The sequence below is a fragment of the Panthera leo genome, chromosome B2 (assembly GCF_018350215.1).
Source record: "Panthera leo isolate Ple1 chromosome B2, P.leo_Ple1_pat1.1, whole genome shotgun sequence".
Lineage (NCBI taxonomy): Eukaryota > Metazoa > Chordata > Mammalia > Carnivora > Felidae > Panthera > Panthera leo.
The window spans coordinates 127,372,245-127,390,473 of NC_056683.1; the positions used below are offsets into that span (position 1 = coordinate 127,372,245).

General features: G+C 37.1%; 1 protein-coding gene across 1 annotated transcript; it reads right to left on the bottom strand.

Moving 5' to 3' along the window:
* Positions 1-348: 348 nt before the first annotated feature.
* On the bottom strand, positions 349-17,870 carry NMBR (neuromedin B receptor). Its single transcript, XM_042937425.1, has 3 exons — positions 17,449-17,870; positions 4,220-4,568; positions 349-1,174 (listed from the first exon to the last, which is right to left on the bottom strand). Exons 1-3 carry the CDS (start codon positions 17,868-17,870, stop codon positions 773-775), a joined length of 1,173 nt encoding a protein of 390 aa, XP_042793359.1. The 3' UTR covers positions 349-772.
* Positions 17,871-18,229: the final 359 nt, after the last annotated feature.

An 18,229-nucleotide genomic window follows, 5' to 3' on the forward strand; every position in this document is an offset into this window, starting at 1 on the left:
TGACCTCACCAGAATTACACTAATCTTCTCATATCTATACAGAAACATCGAAATGTTAAAGGACTTAGAAATGTATACACAAATGGCCATGCAATTTTCTGAATCATCGTTTTGGGACATATGATACCCGTTTTACATCCATAATGTAAAATCATATTCATATGATATCTATTTTACTATTCATAATCAAATGTCATCATACCTTTTAATCACATACCTAAAAGTTACAGACATAAGCTATCTCTATAAATTATGATTAATCACACAAAGAATCACAATAAATGTTATTGACTTGTAATTAAGCTCTACCTTTTGAATTTTCTATTTTATTTAAATAAAGGAGATATATACATGCAGTGGTTATGAATAAAATTCACCAGGGAAATATGATTCCTTTTTCAAATAATAGGAATTTGAATATTACCATCACTGAATCAAGTCAATATAGGAATACATTTCAAGATAAAACAAACTTAAGATAAATACAGTAGAGTTGGCTCTAACAACAGCTTAAATCCTGAAGCAATATTGATTTATACACAAATAGAGCTTCATTTGACTGACTTTTAGTGTGAGATATATATTTTTCAAGGCAAAATCCTGTTCAGAGAAGAATGCTAGCTGTGTTTGTCTTGCCTTTTCTGAGTCAATCATGAAATCACCTGATGAACCAGCTGAGCAATAGTAAGAATGAGAAAATTGTTTCTTTCTGCTCTGCTCCATAGAGATAGCAAGGTAAGTTCTTTCCAGGTAGTGAGTTGAATGGCTGAAATCACAGTGTCATTTCCTGCTTCATGCTGTTCCCATTTAGTAAAATAGAATTGGTCACCAAGTTCTTAGCATTGCTTTTCAGAGATGTCATACGCACTGCAGAAGAGCTGAGAAGGTAGCTCGTTGATCTCTCTTGATAGGACTTCCTCCCACAACACAGCTGGCTATTGAAATGCCTCCTGAAGCTTTCACTGAGTAGATAGAGAGCAAATGGATTGACACAAGAATTGCAAAAGCTCAGAACTCGGGCAACTAAGGTGACAATCATGTGGCCTAGAGATGAGTCAATCTCATTATAGTTGAAAGACCTATACATGTAGAGAATGTGATTTGGAAACCAGCAGAAGACAAAGCAACCCACAAAGACCAGCACAATTTTAGCCAGGCGTTTCCGTGTTTCCATCTGCAAATACAAGCAAACAGTCCCTTTGGTTAAAATGAAAATGGAACCATCGACATGAGAAACATTGTGCAAAAGAAGTGAAACTTGCCATAGCATGCAAATGCATCCCAAAATACAAAAACTATTTTCCTCAACAAAGTGATGATTTTAACAGATTGACAAAGCTTGTTTTGGTCACTATGCTCTTTCATTAAATATATTTAGCAATATGATTTTAAGCATATATGGAATTTAATAAACAAAACAGATGAACATACAGGAAAGGGAAAAAGAAGGAGGCAAACCATAAGAGACTCTTGATGACAGAAAATAAACTAAGGGTTAATGGAGGGAGGTGGGCAAGGGATGGGCTAAATGAGTGATGGGTATTAAGGAGGGCACTTGTGATGAGCACTGGGTGTCATATGTAAGTGACGAATCACTAACTTCTACTCCTGAAACCACTACTATACTATATGCTGACTAGAATTTAAATAAAAACTTGAAACTAACTAAATAAGTAAATAAAATAAAATTATTTGACAGCTTATGTGAGACCAGATGATAAATTACTAATAAATGGCTATGTCTTCAAGCTAAACTGTGACCTATATAAACTCTCTCTTTTTTTTAACTACTTTCCTGTTGCTAAAGTCTTATTGTGCTCACTTTAAACATTAATCATTTCTGTTTGTATTAAATCCACTGAATTAATGAACCACAAAATATATTCGGTATTAGATTTTGTTTAAATCAGGGTAATTGAAATAAAGCATGACTTTTTAAACCCTTATTAAACACACACACAAACACCCACACAGACACACAAACAAAACTTGAGATTTCAACTTCTGACTCACGTAAATCAAAACCATCTGACATAACTGTCAATCATATAAGTATTAACTATGTTAGATTACCTTTAAAAATAAAAGTACATTTTCTTTCTTTTCATAAACTTTACATACTGTGTTCACTGTTTTATAGGAAACTCTTCAGGAATGTGATAAAGAGACAAAATTCAAATATTGGACATATATCTCTTCTAATTCAAAAATTATTTTCCAATATGTAGAGTTCAAGGTTTAGCTCGTATTTGTCTTACTTGTTTAAATATTTAAATACGGCAACATGAGTATGAAAACTTAGTTTATCAAAAGATATTGATAGGAGGCAAAATGATATATTCTGGGCTAAAACTACTGGTAGTCAACTAGAACATACCAAAACTGGAAAGGTTTACAATCCAAACATAACTGGTATTGGGGGGTAGTAGTGAGTGGTGACGGGGGCAACAAAGGTGCAGTAAAGAGGAGGAACGACAAATGCTGTGGTCCAGATGTATCCCAGCGGCATGAGTTAACCAACTTGACTGTAAGATAAATGTGAAATTTATATTACAAAGCAGTGTCCACACTAACAGGTGGAGTATGGGTGGAAGAATTTCATGCCAGTCTGTGTCTGGAGACACACAGGCAGGCCATCAGCACTGAGATTACTTCTCAGCAGATATCAAGCCCCGTTACCCAGCCAGGGTTTGTAAGTCCCAATAGAAAACTCACAAAACACAAGGCAGAACTAAGGCCATTTAAAAAAATAAAATAAAAGTGGAGGTTGGAGGGTGGGAGGAACTCAATTTTAGAAAACAAAGCAAAAACTCATATACCCAAATTGAGATACAATTTGGATCATAGGGCAAAGGAAAAAGCGCAGTGAGTCTATGAACTGGATTTTTTGGCTACCATGAGGCTAGATATTTATTTTTACTTACCTATCTATGTATCTATTTATTTATTTATTTTAAAGTCTATTTATTTTGAGAGAGAGAGAACCAGCGGGGCAGGGGCAGAGAGAGAGAGGGGGAGAGAGGATCGAAAGTAGGCTCTGCCTTGACTGCAGGGAGCCCTATGCAGGGCTCACACTCACAAACTGTGAGATCAGGACCTGAGCTGAATTCGGACCCTTAAGTGACTGAACCTCCCAGGCACCCCACGATGCTAGGTGTTTAGATAATGAATGTATTAATTTATCTAACAACTATTTTAATGATTGGTTGATTTTTTAGCTTTCAAAAAAGATGTGGATCTCTGATTCTGATGGTCATCAATAAATAGAGGTTACCTTCCATGCAAGAAACCCTTCCAGAATCTGCTGTTGCTGAAGTGTGCAAAGCCCCAGACTGTGCCTCCAACTACAGCCCAGCAAATTTTAATGATCCGCCATTCAACTTGCCTTTAACTTGGTGAAGGACACCCATCATATCCCTGTACCTACAGAGCCTTTTGGAAGAGGTTCTTCGCTAAAAATTGTGTACACAAATGCACAACTTGAAACTGTCCCACTAGAACAATATTTCCATCTCTTTGTGGATTAACACAACTGGTTTTACCTTAAGTTAGTATCTCGGAGTATTTTCTAAGGAAGAAAGACTACATAAGGTGCATACTGTAATTTTTAAATTAATATATAATTTTTATAGGAAAAGCTATAATGTTGAGTTAGAGAAAGTACAACTTCAGCATCAACCACCTCTTGATCACTCCCACCTTTGTTCTCTACCTGCTGTTCCTCACCTTTGTTCTCTACTTTCTGTTCCCAGAGCCCCATTCTGGCATCCTACCAAACCTCATCCCCAGATCCTAGGTCCTTTCCTGATGAATCCTTGTCCCAGACTTTCTGTCATCCTTAATGGGCTAATGGGAGAATAGACAATAATTAAATAAATTTATAGTTAATTTTCTGGTTTATTATGTTGTTTTTTGCATGAACATTTGCCGGTAAGGAAAAGCCTTCAAAGACATTAAATTTTAATAGCTGTAGGCCCAGATGGCAGATACGCTGGACCTCAGTGGGCTTTTACAAAGCTCTGACATGGCCACATACTGGAGATGCCCTCCCCTCCTCCTCCCACCCCAACATCTCTTCTAGTTCAGGCTAATGCTTGTGCCAGTGCCCTGGGATTCAGTTCTAACCATTCATGGTATTGAGAACCCATGCCATAGAACAGCAGACAGCAGTTATTGCATCTGACCCACACACCCCCACCCACACACCTAACAAGCTTACCTGTTTTTTGGTATGTTCATTGTATTCTCCAGGAAGATTATGTGCACTTTTAATTAAGGTCTTTGCAATATGATAATAATAAACGCTAATAATAGCAAGTGGTATGAGGAAATAGACCAAGAAGATGAGCACTGAATGAATCTTTGGGTGTAATTCATCCGTCTGAGGGTAGGGTACACACGCCGTGAAGCTGCCATTTTCAACGCCCTCAATTCGCGTCACTTCCGAAAACACGGCTTCCGGAAGTGCCAGCAGCACGGAGACCACCCAGATCCCCACCACCTTGACGCAGGTCCACAGCAACGCCCGGGACGTCTGGATGTCCATGGGGTTGACGATGGCTCTGTACCTGGGAAGACAACATGACTCATATTACTCTCTTAGAAAGAAAAATGTAAAGGAGAAAGAGGAAGGAAGGGAAGGAAGGAAGGAAGGAAGGAAGGAAGGAAGGAAGGAAGGAGAGATCCTACTGGCTGAGAGAGAGGTGCTAAAACTCTGTTATTCCCTAGCTGTTTTGCAGTATATGGAATACTTAAAATCTCTGATGTCTGTCTACAAGACATTCCATAGCTTATTAGCACAGAAGACGGAGAAAGGAAAAGATTTTAAATTGTCATTCCCCAAATTCCATTAATTTGCTTACCTCTTTTGCAAGTATTTTTCTAAATCACACATAGTACAAGTATCATCAGTTATTGAATATTTTCATTTTTTTTTCATTTAAATCACTGCATTTTCAAAAAACTATCACCGCTATAATTGCAATAATAGACAGAAACCCTAAAATATAAAATGTCTACAAAATAATGTTACCAACTTCTATTTTGCTGCTCTTCACCTTCTGTGACTTAGTCTCCCACTTTTTTTCCCTAAGGGCATTAGTAAACCTTAAAGACTGGGATTTTCTCCATAATTCAATCATAAGAACTGAAAGAACTGAAGATGAAATAACATCCTGTCTTTGTAGCTGAAATTTATTTCCTGTTGACACCTCATGAAAGCCTCTCTCTTCCTATATAACACCATCATAATGGTAAAGGAACCACACTCCAGGACACAAGGGCTTAAAGAATATAAACAGCTAACTCAATCACACACTTTAGGGTAATCGTAATGCAAACAAACCAAAATTATATGTGAACATCAAGTTATTTATATTTTTCTGAAAGTATTTCAGGTTATAGGACACCTAGGAGGTTAACCTGACACAGTAAAAAATTATTTTAGTCAAACAAACCTGAGCCATTTTCTTAACTCTAATATCCTTTGGAAAAATCACTTAAGGTCTTTTTCTTCATCTGTAAGGTGGGGATAAAAACATTTTTCTCAAAGTTTTGTGATAAAAAAAAAAAAAAAAATGGAGAGACTACCTATTACTGTGCCTGCCAATTAGCAGATACTAACCATGCCATGACTCTATACCTTCTCCTTATTTACAGTTGATTTAGAATGCTGTTCTAAAAATTCAGAATACTTCAAGCAACAGAACAAGCAGATAAGGTCTGAGGTTCTGTAAAGATGTTTCCCATTGCCCGGAAGAGAGAAACAGCTCCTGGCCTCAATACCTCTCTGAGGGGAGCCTCTCTTTCTTCTTCCTGATTTGCATCAAGCATCATTCCCAGACCCTCAATCAGAGAAAGACAGTTTGCATTTTGATCTAGAGAGTCTACCCCTGTATACCAGGACACATATAAAACTTAAAGTAGAGCAACAGCAAAGGGCCTCAACCCCAAATTAAATAAAGTAGCGAACATACTGCATTTGTTTCACCTAGACTTTGCACGTGGCAGAAAAAAGTAGGCATGTGTTTCCCACCACCCCCCCACTTCTGCTTAATTACATGTTCAGAAGAAAGTAAAAGTCGAATTACAATCGGTAACTAGAATTAGCTGTTTTTTTCTGTTTCTTTTTAATGTTTATTAGCTTAATACATTCAAAGAGGTGGGGTTTTTTGTTTGTTTTGTTTTGTTTTTAATCAGAGAACACTAAGAGCCTGTAAAGAATAAGAAAAGCAGGACCTGATTTCATTTCAGGTCCTGCTCCTGAGTTGAACCAAATTTCATATCATTACCTCCACATGTCTAAGAAATGTCCTTCTGCCACTATCTCCTGAATTAAATATTGTAGACATTTGCTCTTGACATCCTATTACGGAAGTTGAAGATTTTCTCTCTTATATACTTCTATCTCTCCCATTACCAACTTCCTAATTCAGTAAATTATATTAAATGTTTATAAAATAGTCACTAGATTGCTATTATGACCAACCAAATATCTCTTACTGTAGAATTAAGTAATATATTGTTTTCTTTCCTAAACATGTCTTCGATTTACCTACAGTTGCTACTTGATCTTTTTTTTGCATAATTTTCCCTGTACCTGAATTTACTTCTTTCTGTTTTTTTACCATCTTGCTTTATAATTGGAGTCTCAGTACTTGAGTCTAATTCCTCCTTCACTTTATCAAGCTCATCTCCACCTTCTTATTGGTTTTACTTTCTAAGATGCTTTATTAGCCTTAGCGTCCATTCTTATAATTTTTTTTTATTTCCACCATTAGATTTTTAAATGTGTTTTTCAGTTTTATTTTGAGAGACAGAATATCCCAATCAGGCTCCACATTTAGTGTGGAGTCCAATGGTGGGCTCGACAACCCTGGATCATGACCTGAGCTGAAACTAAGAGTCAGATGATCAACTGACTGAGCCACCCAGTCAGTGGTCCCTCTGCTATCATATATTTAATTTCTAGAAGTTCTTGTTTTGCAAGTGAATAGATAATTAGAAGAAACCGTTCCCTTTATGGATTCAAGTAACTATATTTTAGTACCAATATACATTATTTTCACTTGTGGATTCATTTTTTTTCTTTTTTCATGTTCAGATATCTCTCTTTGCCCTTTTTTTTGGCATTAATTACAATGATGTTATTGGAATTCATGGAAATATAATTAAATCAGATTTTTAAACAAACCAAAAATGAACCAATACACTTAAAGATATTTATTTGGTGGTGTGTTTGCTTAGCTTCTTTATGCTGGAATTTCTCCTCAAAAGTTAGGTATCTACTACCTCCCAATTCCTATTTAAGATCAAAGTGCCAAAAAGCCGATCGCAAATTCTTTTGTACGTAGAGGAGATGGAGAAAGAGCAGGGAAGTTTTGGGGGTGATGGTTACCAAAAATTAATCAATTAACTAGCCTTCCTTGTTATGTTGTCAGAAAACTCAAAGAATATTCTGAACTTTCCTTTGTGGACTAAAAAGGAGGAAAACATCACTCCCCTATTCCCATTCCCACCTTATCTCTAAGCACATAAACAGAAAGCATGTTGGGGAAACTGCAAAGAGGAATGGAAGTTATACCTCCTTCATTGTAATAACATTGCCAATAACATGCTGCTAACATTGTAATAACAGAGCTGTAGCAACAGCTCTTGGATTCTTGGTTTAGGGGAAGTAAGAAACCTAGTGGGAGTGTAAGGAAGGGATAGAGAAGGCCTTTTCGACAGGTACAGTTCTTAGCCATGTCCTGCAGGAAAGGGAAATAAACTTTGGATCTTCTTCTAAATGATATACATTTGCTAGAAAGGGGAGTACTGACAATTCTATAAAGCTGGAAATTATAGTTTAAAGCAACAGATTAGTGAAGCATCAATATTAGTCCTTAACCATGGTTTATAATTGTCAGAGAAGAAGGTTTACACCAGTGTTTCATGTGCATCTTTGAAAGGATAAAAGGTAAAACAATACAGAGCAAATATGGACATGTTTAATCATCCTTTATTTAAAAATTTATGAAAATATAGGAATGAGGGGGTGTCTGGGTGGCTCAGTCGGTTAAGCGTCTGACTCTTGGTTTTGGCTCAGGTCATGGTCTCACATTTTGTGGATCTGAGTCCCACATTGGATTCTGCACTGACAGTGCGGAGCCTGCTTGGGATTCTCTCTTTCTCTCTCTCTGCCCCTCCCCCCCTCAAAATAAATAAATAAACATTTAAAAAATATAGGAATGAAACAGTCCGTCAGTACGAAAACCATCTCATTAAATTTAGTAGCATAATACATATGTGTGAAAAGTTATGTTTGTTTTCTTTTAGATAGTCTTAGAAAGGTATCCCTAATTGAAAACTTAAAAAATAATGAATCAAAAGGGATTAAAGAAAACATAATCACCATTCATGTATTAAATATCAATAAATACGTATGCTTCTTCATTAATTTCTGTTTTGAATCTTGCACTTACCATATCTGTATATAGTCTAAATTTAATGTAAGGGATAATGAAATGTCATTGTATTAAAATACATATAATGAAAATTAGATCAATTTTAGCTCATATAAAGTCATCTCAATTTCTCAAAATCTCCTTCTACACATTTCTGCACACATACTAGTTAGACTATCCATAATCTTTTTTTTTTTTTTTTTTTTGCTTGTCATTCCTTCATTTATAAGAGGCCAGCAAAGAGTTTAAATGTGAACATTCTGACCAAGGAGAGAAAGATATCACAGAAGCAAGAGAAAGAGGAAATTTCAAAAAGAAATGTAGACCTCTGTGTCAAATGCTCCTTAAAAATAAAAAAAACCCAAAAACCTCCTTTGAAACTGGAGTCTATGTCTTACTCATTGTTGTATCTAAAGTGCATAACAATGACTGACCCATAGTCATTTCTCAGTAAATGTTGAACTAATAGGGAAATGTGGTCCAAGCAGCAAGGAGATTGCTTATTAAGACAGTTTTGGTAGAGTGGGATGGTCATCGGGTATTAGGTTGAGATGAAAATGATGTCAGGGATGGAGACAAAGTCTAGTGATGCCCAAGCTGGATCAATATTCAGAACCACCTAGAGAGCTGAAGAAAGATAGAGTCTTAGGTTTCTCTCCAGACTTACACATTCTCTAAGATATAGAATGTGAGGCTCTACATTTTACTAAGATTTTCAAATGGTTCTGAATATAAACCAGGTTCAGAAACCACTTTTCAAGGAGATTGACTGTGGCAGTAAGCATCTTTATGCAAGACCCCTGTGAGCTTGTCTGGTGCAAAGGACATATGTTCAGCAGTAGAGTTTCCGGAATCCAGCAAAAGTTCAGCGTTAAGAACTAGATGCCTGCCCTTTATAATACGTCACATCATGTTTTAAAAAGTATTTATAGCTCACAGCAGTAAAATTTATTCTGAATAAAATTACTAAATTTATTATTTAAAATATCTATTCATGATCATAGAACAGAATGTCTAAAATGATAATCTTTTAAAAATAATGTAGTAAGTGGGATGTCACCTTGGAAAAAATGAAAAAATACTGGATTCAATTACAGAGGGCTCAGTAATTCCATTTGACACAAAGGGATCTACCCTCTGGCCAAATCACTTTGTTCTTAACCCACTAAAGTGTGTGACTTAAATGACACATGAAAGTCTCATGAGAAGGGGAATGACAATGACAAGTCATGTTGATGAAGGCAATAGGTTGGAACTAGCCAGTCTATGATTAAAGGAATTGGGGAAGGGCTATAGAAGGTAGAGAGATCACCTTCATTAATTTTACAATAGACTCATTTTTCACCCCACTTTACTGCCTATTATCTAATAATTAACTGCATATGTGAATAAATATTGTTTTGAATTAATGGGTCACTTGTCATCCTGACACATAGATGACATAGCAGAAGTAGTTACACAGCAACCTACTGTTTATATTAATTATGTTAATTATGTTCATGTTAATTATGTAATTTGATAAAATAATCCTGTGTAGTAAAATTGATTGGTGTACCCATTTTACAGAAAAGCTCATTGAGACTATGGGATTAAGTGATGTTGAAATAACCACAGAGCCAGTAGGCAGATGACTTAGAATTCACACAAGACTATCTTGTGACTTCAGATTCTATATTTTTTCAGCTATGGCACATCACAGAGAATGCAACTGAAGAACTAAATTCTTTACCTCTTCTACCCATTTTCTCTTAAAATGTGATTCTTTTCCAAAAATTAACTTAAATTAAATCACAATTATTAAAATTTCATTTTCAAAATATTCTTCTCAAATTTCCACAAATGATAAAAGTAAAGAAGCTCTACATTGAAAGTTGAAAAAATATTCTTGTTTGTTTATTTTAGAGAGAAAAAGAGTGAGCAAGCACATTCACACACTCAAGTAAGTTGGAGGGGCAGGGAGAGGAGCAGAAAGGGAAGAGAGAATCTTAAGCTCAGGTCCATCTGATGGAGATGTGGGGCTCCATCTCATGACTGTGAGATGACCTGAGCCAAAATCAAGAGTGGGACGCTCAACCGACTGAGCCACCCAGGAATCCCTTGAAAAAAATATTCTTAATGAAAATCTGCAGAAGAAAAAAATCAAAACTTAATTGCACATATATTAATGAAGATAAGGACTTGGGATAAATAAATGTTTAATGTTTATTCTTGTTCCCCTTGAAGATCCATGAATAACTGGAAATAGAAAATACTGCCCGGCACATCAATAAATCAGTGGCTTTCACAAAGATGGGCTATGAGCCTAATAGCATTGAATATTTTGTATCAATAATTAAAACAATAAGTTAAAAGACAGTTCATTAAGCTTGAACCTAGCAATATTAAGCTCGGTCATCACTTTGGAGCTTGGACTGAAACTGAAAATAACTTTGGTCATACAGAAACTAATAAGAATACAGGCATAAAAACAACAAACAATTAAAAAGGGAAATGTAATGAAGACGTGTATCTTTTTGTATAGAAAAATAAACAAATAAACTTTCCAAATACCAAAGTTGTCGGTATATTTGGTATGTGGGTGGGTTCTCCATAGAGCTTACAATAATCTACTGGTTAGATAAATATTATCTAAAACCTACATACTATTTCACAAGTAAAAGTAATAATGGAAAGTAAATACACAAATATAGCATATAACTATCTCGTACTGAATATTTGATCAACACCTTCTAAAAGAGAATCATCTACAACCCATATCAGCATCAACTTTTCTAGAAATGCACTAAGTAAAAGTAAGGACTAACTAAAAAACTTTAAGTAAGAACTTATTGAATGGAATATTACACAGCCATAAAGAATGAGATCATGCTATTTGTGACAACATGGATGGACATAGAAGGTATTATACTAAATGAAATAAGACATATGAGAAAGACAAATAAATACCATATGATTTCATGCATGTGTGGATTCTAAAAAACAAAACAAATGAATAAAAAAAAAAAAAACAGAATCAGATCTACAAATACAAAGAATGAGCTGATGGGTGCCAGAGGGAAGAGGGGTGGGAGATGAGCAAAATGGATAAGGAGAGTGGGAGATAGAGGCTTCCAGTTATGCAATGAATGTCACGGGAATAAAAAGAACAGCATAGGGAATATAGTCAACGGTATTGTAATAGCATTGCACAGTGACAGATGATAGCTACACTCGTGGTAAGGATAACATAACGTATAGAGAAGCTGACTCACTATGTGCTACACCTGAAACTAATATAACATTGTTTGCCAACTATACTCAAATTTTAATTTTGTTTTTTTAAAAAAAGAGCTTGTTGAGAATGAAAAAATAAAAATGCAATTAAAACTATTAAAGACCTTGGAGATCGGTCAGTCCTCCTGAGGAATCAGCAACCAAAGGACCAATGTAAATCCTTATGTTTGTTCTTTAAACACACAAACAGGAAGTGTACTGGTGGGACAGCTAACAATAGGGAAAGTGTTGAACTTCACTGACTTCCTGGCTCCACTGGAGCGGATGGCCCCCTATTTAAATGCACCACCGCAGGCAAAAGACTGACAAGGTACACCGTAGAGAGTGTTTCCACTGAGAAGTGGACCAAATAGAATCAGCGTAAGTGACTGAAAGACTTGTTGCAACGTGGAGGACAGTGATAGAGCCCCAGAGACAGAACTCACCATTCAGCTGCCTCACCAATATAGTGTCTCTTCTCCTCTTTGGTCCTTTCTCCACTCAATACTCAGGGAGGGAAATAATAGGATCCTATCTACAGTCCCTTGGCTCTACAGTTGAAGACATTATTCTTATTTTGCAAATGAAGAAAATACTCCCTTATGAGCATGTGTTTTGCACTATTTTATCATCTCCAACTAGAACATTGGAACCTAACAGACACAGGATTAGCACCCACATGTCCGGGGCATCCCTCCTTAGTTATAGTGTGTCCCAAAAGTTTCAGACCAAGGTGCATGAATAATCTTCAAAAACTATAAAGTAGTACACAAGTTATGGCAATAGTATGAATATTGTGAGAATTATACAGCCTCTCCAATGTCTCAGATTCCTTCTAAAGAGAAGGAGAAAGGACATAAACTAGAAGCATTTGAGACTAATGAATAAAAGATATCTGAGTTATTGGAGTCAAAGATAGCAACTTTTATTTAGCAAAAAAAACCATATAAATTCAGATTAAAAACTGATAAATTAAGTGCAGATTTCAATTTATCCTGTTTTATGACTACCTAAAAATAACAGCTGAGCACTTCTTATGAAAAATTATCCTTTTTGCACTGGCAGCTAGAAAGTTCACAAACACGTGACTCACATTTGTGACGGTATAGCTCACCTTATAGTCTTCAACTTTTATTTTTCCTCTCCCTGGATTTCCTCCCTTTTTTATATCTGTTGTGTGTTGTTTGTATCTTTGTTTTTAAGCTCTCTTAAATTCTTTTTGGAACAAGTTGAAAATAAAAAAAGTCCTTGCTCTGGTAAAATGGGTTATCTGTAGGGTGAGTGTGGAGTATTCTCTTAGGTAGGTATGGCCAATCTGAACTCCCCAGAAGAGTTTAGAAACACACTCTAAGTGCTAATCTCAGCACCGAGAAGTAAGGGCTTCTCAGCTTACTATCCAGGGCTCCAGACCAAAGAAGAAAACATCCCCAGTGGGGCCAGCTGGTTAATCAGTACCTGAGCTTCACTCAGGAGTTTTGGTGAAAACCCAGAAAACAGATTATGGCATTCCCTCCCATCACTGGACTAAGACTCATAAAAATGCTTCTGAAGGCCTTGGGACTGTTAGATCCACGGTGTACATTTGATCTGTTTCAATATTTTAACAAATAATTATACCGAAGAGAATATCTGTTTGCATTGTTGTAATATCCAAATAATGTTAATGATTCAAGGTTCATCATACCTAACAGAACTAGCTTAGTTATGGAATTAAATCTGAGTATCCTAACTTGCAACTAAAAGCTTGAAATCATTAATATGTTAACACTTTAGTTAGATTTGGCAAAAAATTATGTTTGCATTCAATCCAACATTGGCTATTCAATACCAGAAAAACAACATAATCTGATACATTAAATTAATATTAATTGCATTTTTATTATTTTATAGGTTTTTAATATTTAATTTAAAAATGCATTTTAGGGGCGCCTGGGTGGCTCAGTTGGTTGAGTGGCCGACTTCGGCTCAGGTCATGATTTCATGGTCCGTGAGTTCGAGACCCACGTCGGGCTCTGTGCTGACAGCTCAGAGACTGGAGCCTGTTTCGGATTCTGTGTCTCCCTCTCTCTGACCCTCCCCCATTCATGCTCTGTCTCTCTCTGTCTCTCTCTGTCTCAAAAATAAATAAACATTAAAAAAATTTTTTTAAATAAAAAATAAAAATGCATTTTAATTAACAGTTGTATTTAAAAAATAAGAAGAATTGATGCCTAGTTTTACATTGGTAAATACATAAAATTATTAAGTTTATAGTTCAGCCCTAGGAATCTGGGAAATTTTTCCTCTAAAGGAAAGAGGAGAACTCATTCTCAAAAGTTATTTGCATTTTAATTAGGGGTTTTTAGAAGCCAAATGGTCTTCAGGAATCAAAGAAATTATATCCTAAGTTTGGAAATGAAGCCACTGTAATAGATAGTGAAGGAGATACCTGTAAGCCAACCACAAACAAAGTATGTTTATGGGATCCCACCTGCTCAGTATCCCAGCGTGTGTGTGTGTGTGTGTGTGTGTGTGTGTGTGTGTATGAAAAACTGTTAAAAACATAATACCACAGAGAATATGCACATGCCTTTAATCAGCTATTTCATGTGAGCAAGCAAACAAGTACATTTTCAAAATATAAAAAAAATCATCAAGATAAAAGTAGAAAATAAACTAAAATCACCAGACTCACCAACTCGGATTGGGCCCTGTCTCTCCTCCTCCACTGGGGTTATGAAATGCCCCTGAGGCACATCTACAGTGGACATAAAAGATCTTTCCTACGGATGTACCCGTTGAAACTTCTCAAAAAAGCTTGGCAATTCAAGGAATAATAATCTCAAGAACCAAAAGTGTCACCCGCCCAACACTTTGGTCATATCGAACAAGGTGATTTAAGCCCAAGGTTGATTCATAAATATTATATTTCTTATTTCAGTCTCTGCTCTCCGGTGATGCTGTCATTGATGCTCTATAACACTGAAGTCCGCTTCACATTGGGATGTGCTTTCTGAAATAGAATGATCTTCCTGTTTCTTTTTCTACATTACAGTGATTTCTACTTCTATACTCTATTTTCTTAAGGAAAGACATTGAAGCCATCTAGTGAAGATAGGATATTTGGTTTAATGAACAATTGAATTTGTTGCTTAAAAAGTTTTCCTATTGCCACTACCACTGCTTAATTTTGAATTTTTATGATATTATTTCCTTTTGTTGAATCTAATGAATCAGCTTTCAAAATCATTGTTCCTTTTGTACTCTTGGGTGCTTTGCTTTAGATTGAATTTTTCAGTCTATTTACCATTAAATAGGAAAAATCATTAATAATTTCTTAGGCTCAGAAAAGTAATACTGTGGCTTAATGATAAAGAGTATGGACTTTGAATTGAGCTCAAATGTTGGCTCCATCACTGTGAGATCGTGAAAATGTTGCTTAATTTCAAGGCTTAGATTTCTTCACTTTAAAATAGTAATAATAGGGGCGCCTGGGTGGCGCAGTCGGTTAAGCGTCCGACTTCAGCCAGGTCACGATCTCACGGTCCGTGAGTTCGAGCCCCGCGTCAGGCTCTGGGCTGATGGCTCAGAGCCTGGAGCCTGTTTCCGATTCTGTGTCTCCCTCTCTCTCTGTCCCTCCCCCGTTCATGCTCTGTCTCTCTCTGTCCCAAAAATAAATAAACGTTGAAAAAAAAAAATTAAAATAGTAATAATAATAATGCCTGCTTCATAGTATTGCGAGGGTAATAAACTCACACACAGAAAAGCACAGTGCTAAGTACAATTAGTCCTCTACTTGTTTCCAAATTCACAGGAAATCCAAACATTTGGTGAGATAAAATGGGAGGAGATTAAATACTTACCAACACTTGATCACTATGTTCTGGGAGAAAAATAGAAATGTAGACAATATATAGCAGAACGTTTCCAAACCACTTTAATTGACTATTGGAATGTATTGGGTAATTCCATCACCAGTGATTCCAGTTCCTTAATTTATATTTCCAAAACACACAACGTAGAATGTGGACGAAGCAGAAGAGGCGACCCACCTTTCTTTATCCTTATTATTAAAGTATCCACGTTGCATTTACAAAGTACATGATATATATAACAAAGCAAAAAGGTCAGTAAATACATGAGTAATAGCATGTTCTCAGACCTTGGTCAGAGCCAGCCAATTTACCTGTGGGTCTCCATGACAATAGATTGAGAAAAATGGCATAAAATAAACTCTAGCCCTGGATCTTGCTGCTAGCAGAAATCAAAGCACAATGATAGTAACTTTAACTATTGTATTCATAGCTATTCAATATGTTTTATTCTAATTATTAAGTAGTATTCTTTTAACTTTCTAATTAAAATGGGTCCTATAAAGAGGGGCAGCTAAACTAAAAAGTCATATTTTAATTACAGGGTTCAAAAAACTGTATAAAAGGTAACAGAAATAGTGTCGTCTTAGCAAAATGAGGTACATATAATTTCCCCAAAGGCACCCATTTTTATAGGAATGTGGTTTTAGAAAGAATATGACACAAACTAAAAAGTCAATAATATTTGGTTTAAAAAGACAGAAGCTCTCAACTCGCCAGTGATTGTTGTCTTTCCTTCAACAAAGATTAACTCTTCAATGTCAGAGTGATGGAAGGGTATTAATGCAAATACCGGGACACTTAGATGGAGTCATTTTCCACTCATAACATGTAAATTGAAGAACAGGAGTGCATCCACCACCTTAATCTTCCAAGTTCAATTGTTTATCTAAATAGCTTAAGTCAACACCCCATCCCGAAGAGAATTAAACCAGGGCTCCATGCACAGTTGCCTAATAGGACATTTTGTCTGCACCCCCATGCAGACATTTCTCCTGCTTAAATGCGGGAAAGCATGATGATAGAGAGACTGAGGGAGAGGCATGGTCCAGCAGTCAGCAGTCCTGGATTCTCCAGCCTGCCCTGCCAACAGGATTCACTTTCCCTGGGCCTCAATATCTTACCTCAACACCTAAAAATGACATGGTTGAACTTAGTTGGTCTGCAAGGTAAAATACTAGACATGTCTCACCTTTAAAATACGTGAAAAGCAGGTTTGATATCAAATTTGTATTTTTACACCACCATTTTAAGATACTAAAATTCAGTACCTACCTGTTTGCAGGGGAGGGGGATCACTTAACTTGAGGTATTAAAGCAAGAATGTGTAGTCAACTGTCTGAAGAGCATTTACTATTGTAGTTGTTTGACTTGGAATAAATAACAGAACTTGGTTAATAAGTATAAATGATGTTTCCCCATATTTGAAAAAAAAAAAAAAAAACTCAACATCAAACACTTTCCTAATATTAAGTTAGACATTCTTACCTATTGACTGAACAAGGAAAGTGCACTTGTAAGATTTTAGCACACAGGGAAAGCTCCTACGTGATAGGTGCCCTGTTGCCCAATTATTCTATAGCTTTTCTATGAAATAGTAAAGATTTTCAGAGTGTGTGCAGGGGAGGAAGGAGACTAGGCTATGCAATTTTAGAACTACTTTCAAACTAATACAATGTTAATTATTTTTAAATTTAGGAATATTGTTCTTATATATTTTTTCAAGCTTCACAACTCAGGCCGTTTTTAACTCCTTTTACTCCAGTTCCCAGATACACTCTCTCTCCCTCTCTCCCTGCCCACCTGCGGGCTTTCCTTTCTCCCTCCCCCCCCCCCCCCCACCAGGGGCACCCCTGCCCCTCTGCGCCGCTTTTCCAGGCCACCACTACCTGCGCCCTTACCTGTCGGCGCTGAGGGCGGTGAGAGTGAACACGGAAACCCCCACCGAGGTGAGCTGGATGACCGGGATCAGTTTGCAGCCCACCTTCCCGAACATCCACTCGTCAAAGAAGTAGCGCGAGGCATCCACCGGGACGCAGGTGAGCAGCAGCATCAAGTCCCCGGCGGCCAGGTTAGAGATGAAGATGTTGGGGGCGCTCCTCATGGCGCTGTTGCTCATGAAGATCTTCACCAGCATGATGTTGCCTAGCAAGCCCACCGCGATGATGAGCAGGTAGAGGGACGGGATCGCACAGCGGATCGCGAACTTGGCGCTCGTCCCGTCGGCGGCGGCCAGCAAGTCCCCCTCGGACACCCCGGGAACGAAGCCGCTCTGATTCGCGCCTGCGGTCTGGGAGAGGTTGTAGAGAGACTTGGGGGGCATGTTCTTTCCAGGACAGTCCGCTGGGTTTTCATGCGCCCAGGTGCCCTGAAAAGTGCAACACCCACTTGGCCTTAATCAGTTTCCCTCTCACGGGGACAAGTTTACCGTCTGGGGAGAGCGAGTCACGCTGCCGCGTCCCGAAGAGGATCGGGCTTTGGGGAGAGGTCTGCCCACGCTTCGGGGCTTCACTTCTGGAAGGGGCACATGGCTTCTGCTGGCTCCGAATTAAAAAAAAAAAAAAAAAAAAAAAAAAAAAGCAGAGCAATTGCGTCTTCGTTCCAGTCTTCAACGGTTTGTTCCCTTTCACAGAGGAACCAGTCCTTTTGTGAACAAAGATTTTTTTCCCTCCGGAATTAAAA

Excerpts from the sequence above, each read along its gene's own strand:
- NMBR (XM_042937425.1), bottom strand. The coding sequence starts at position 17,870 with ATGCCCCCCAAGTCTCTCTACAACCTCTCCCAGACCGCAGGCGCGAAT. Across the intron at positions 4,569-17,448 it reads ACCGCCCTCAGCGCCGACAG|GTACAGAGCCATCGTCAACC; the intron begins GTAAGGGCGCAG and ends TTGTCTTCCCAG. Across the intron at positions 1,175-4,219 it reads ATGAACATACCAAAAAACAG|ATGGAAACACGGAAACGCCT; the intron begins GTAAGCTTGTTA and ends TTGTATTTGCAG.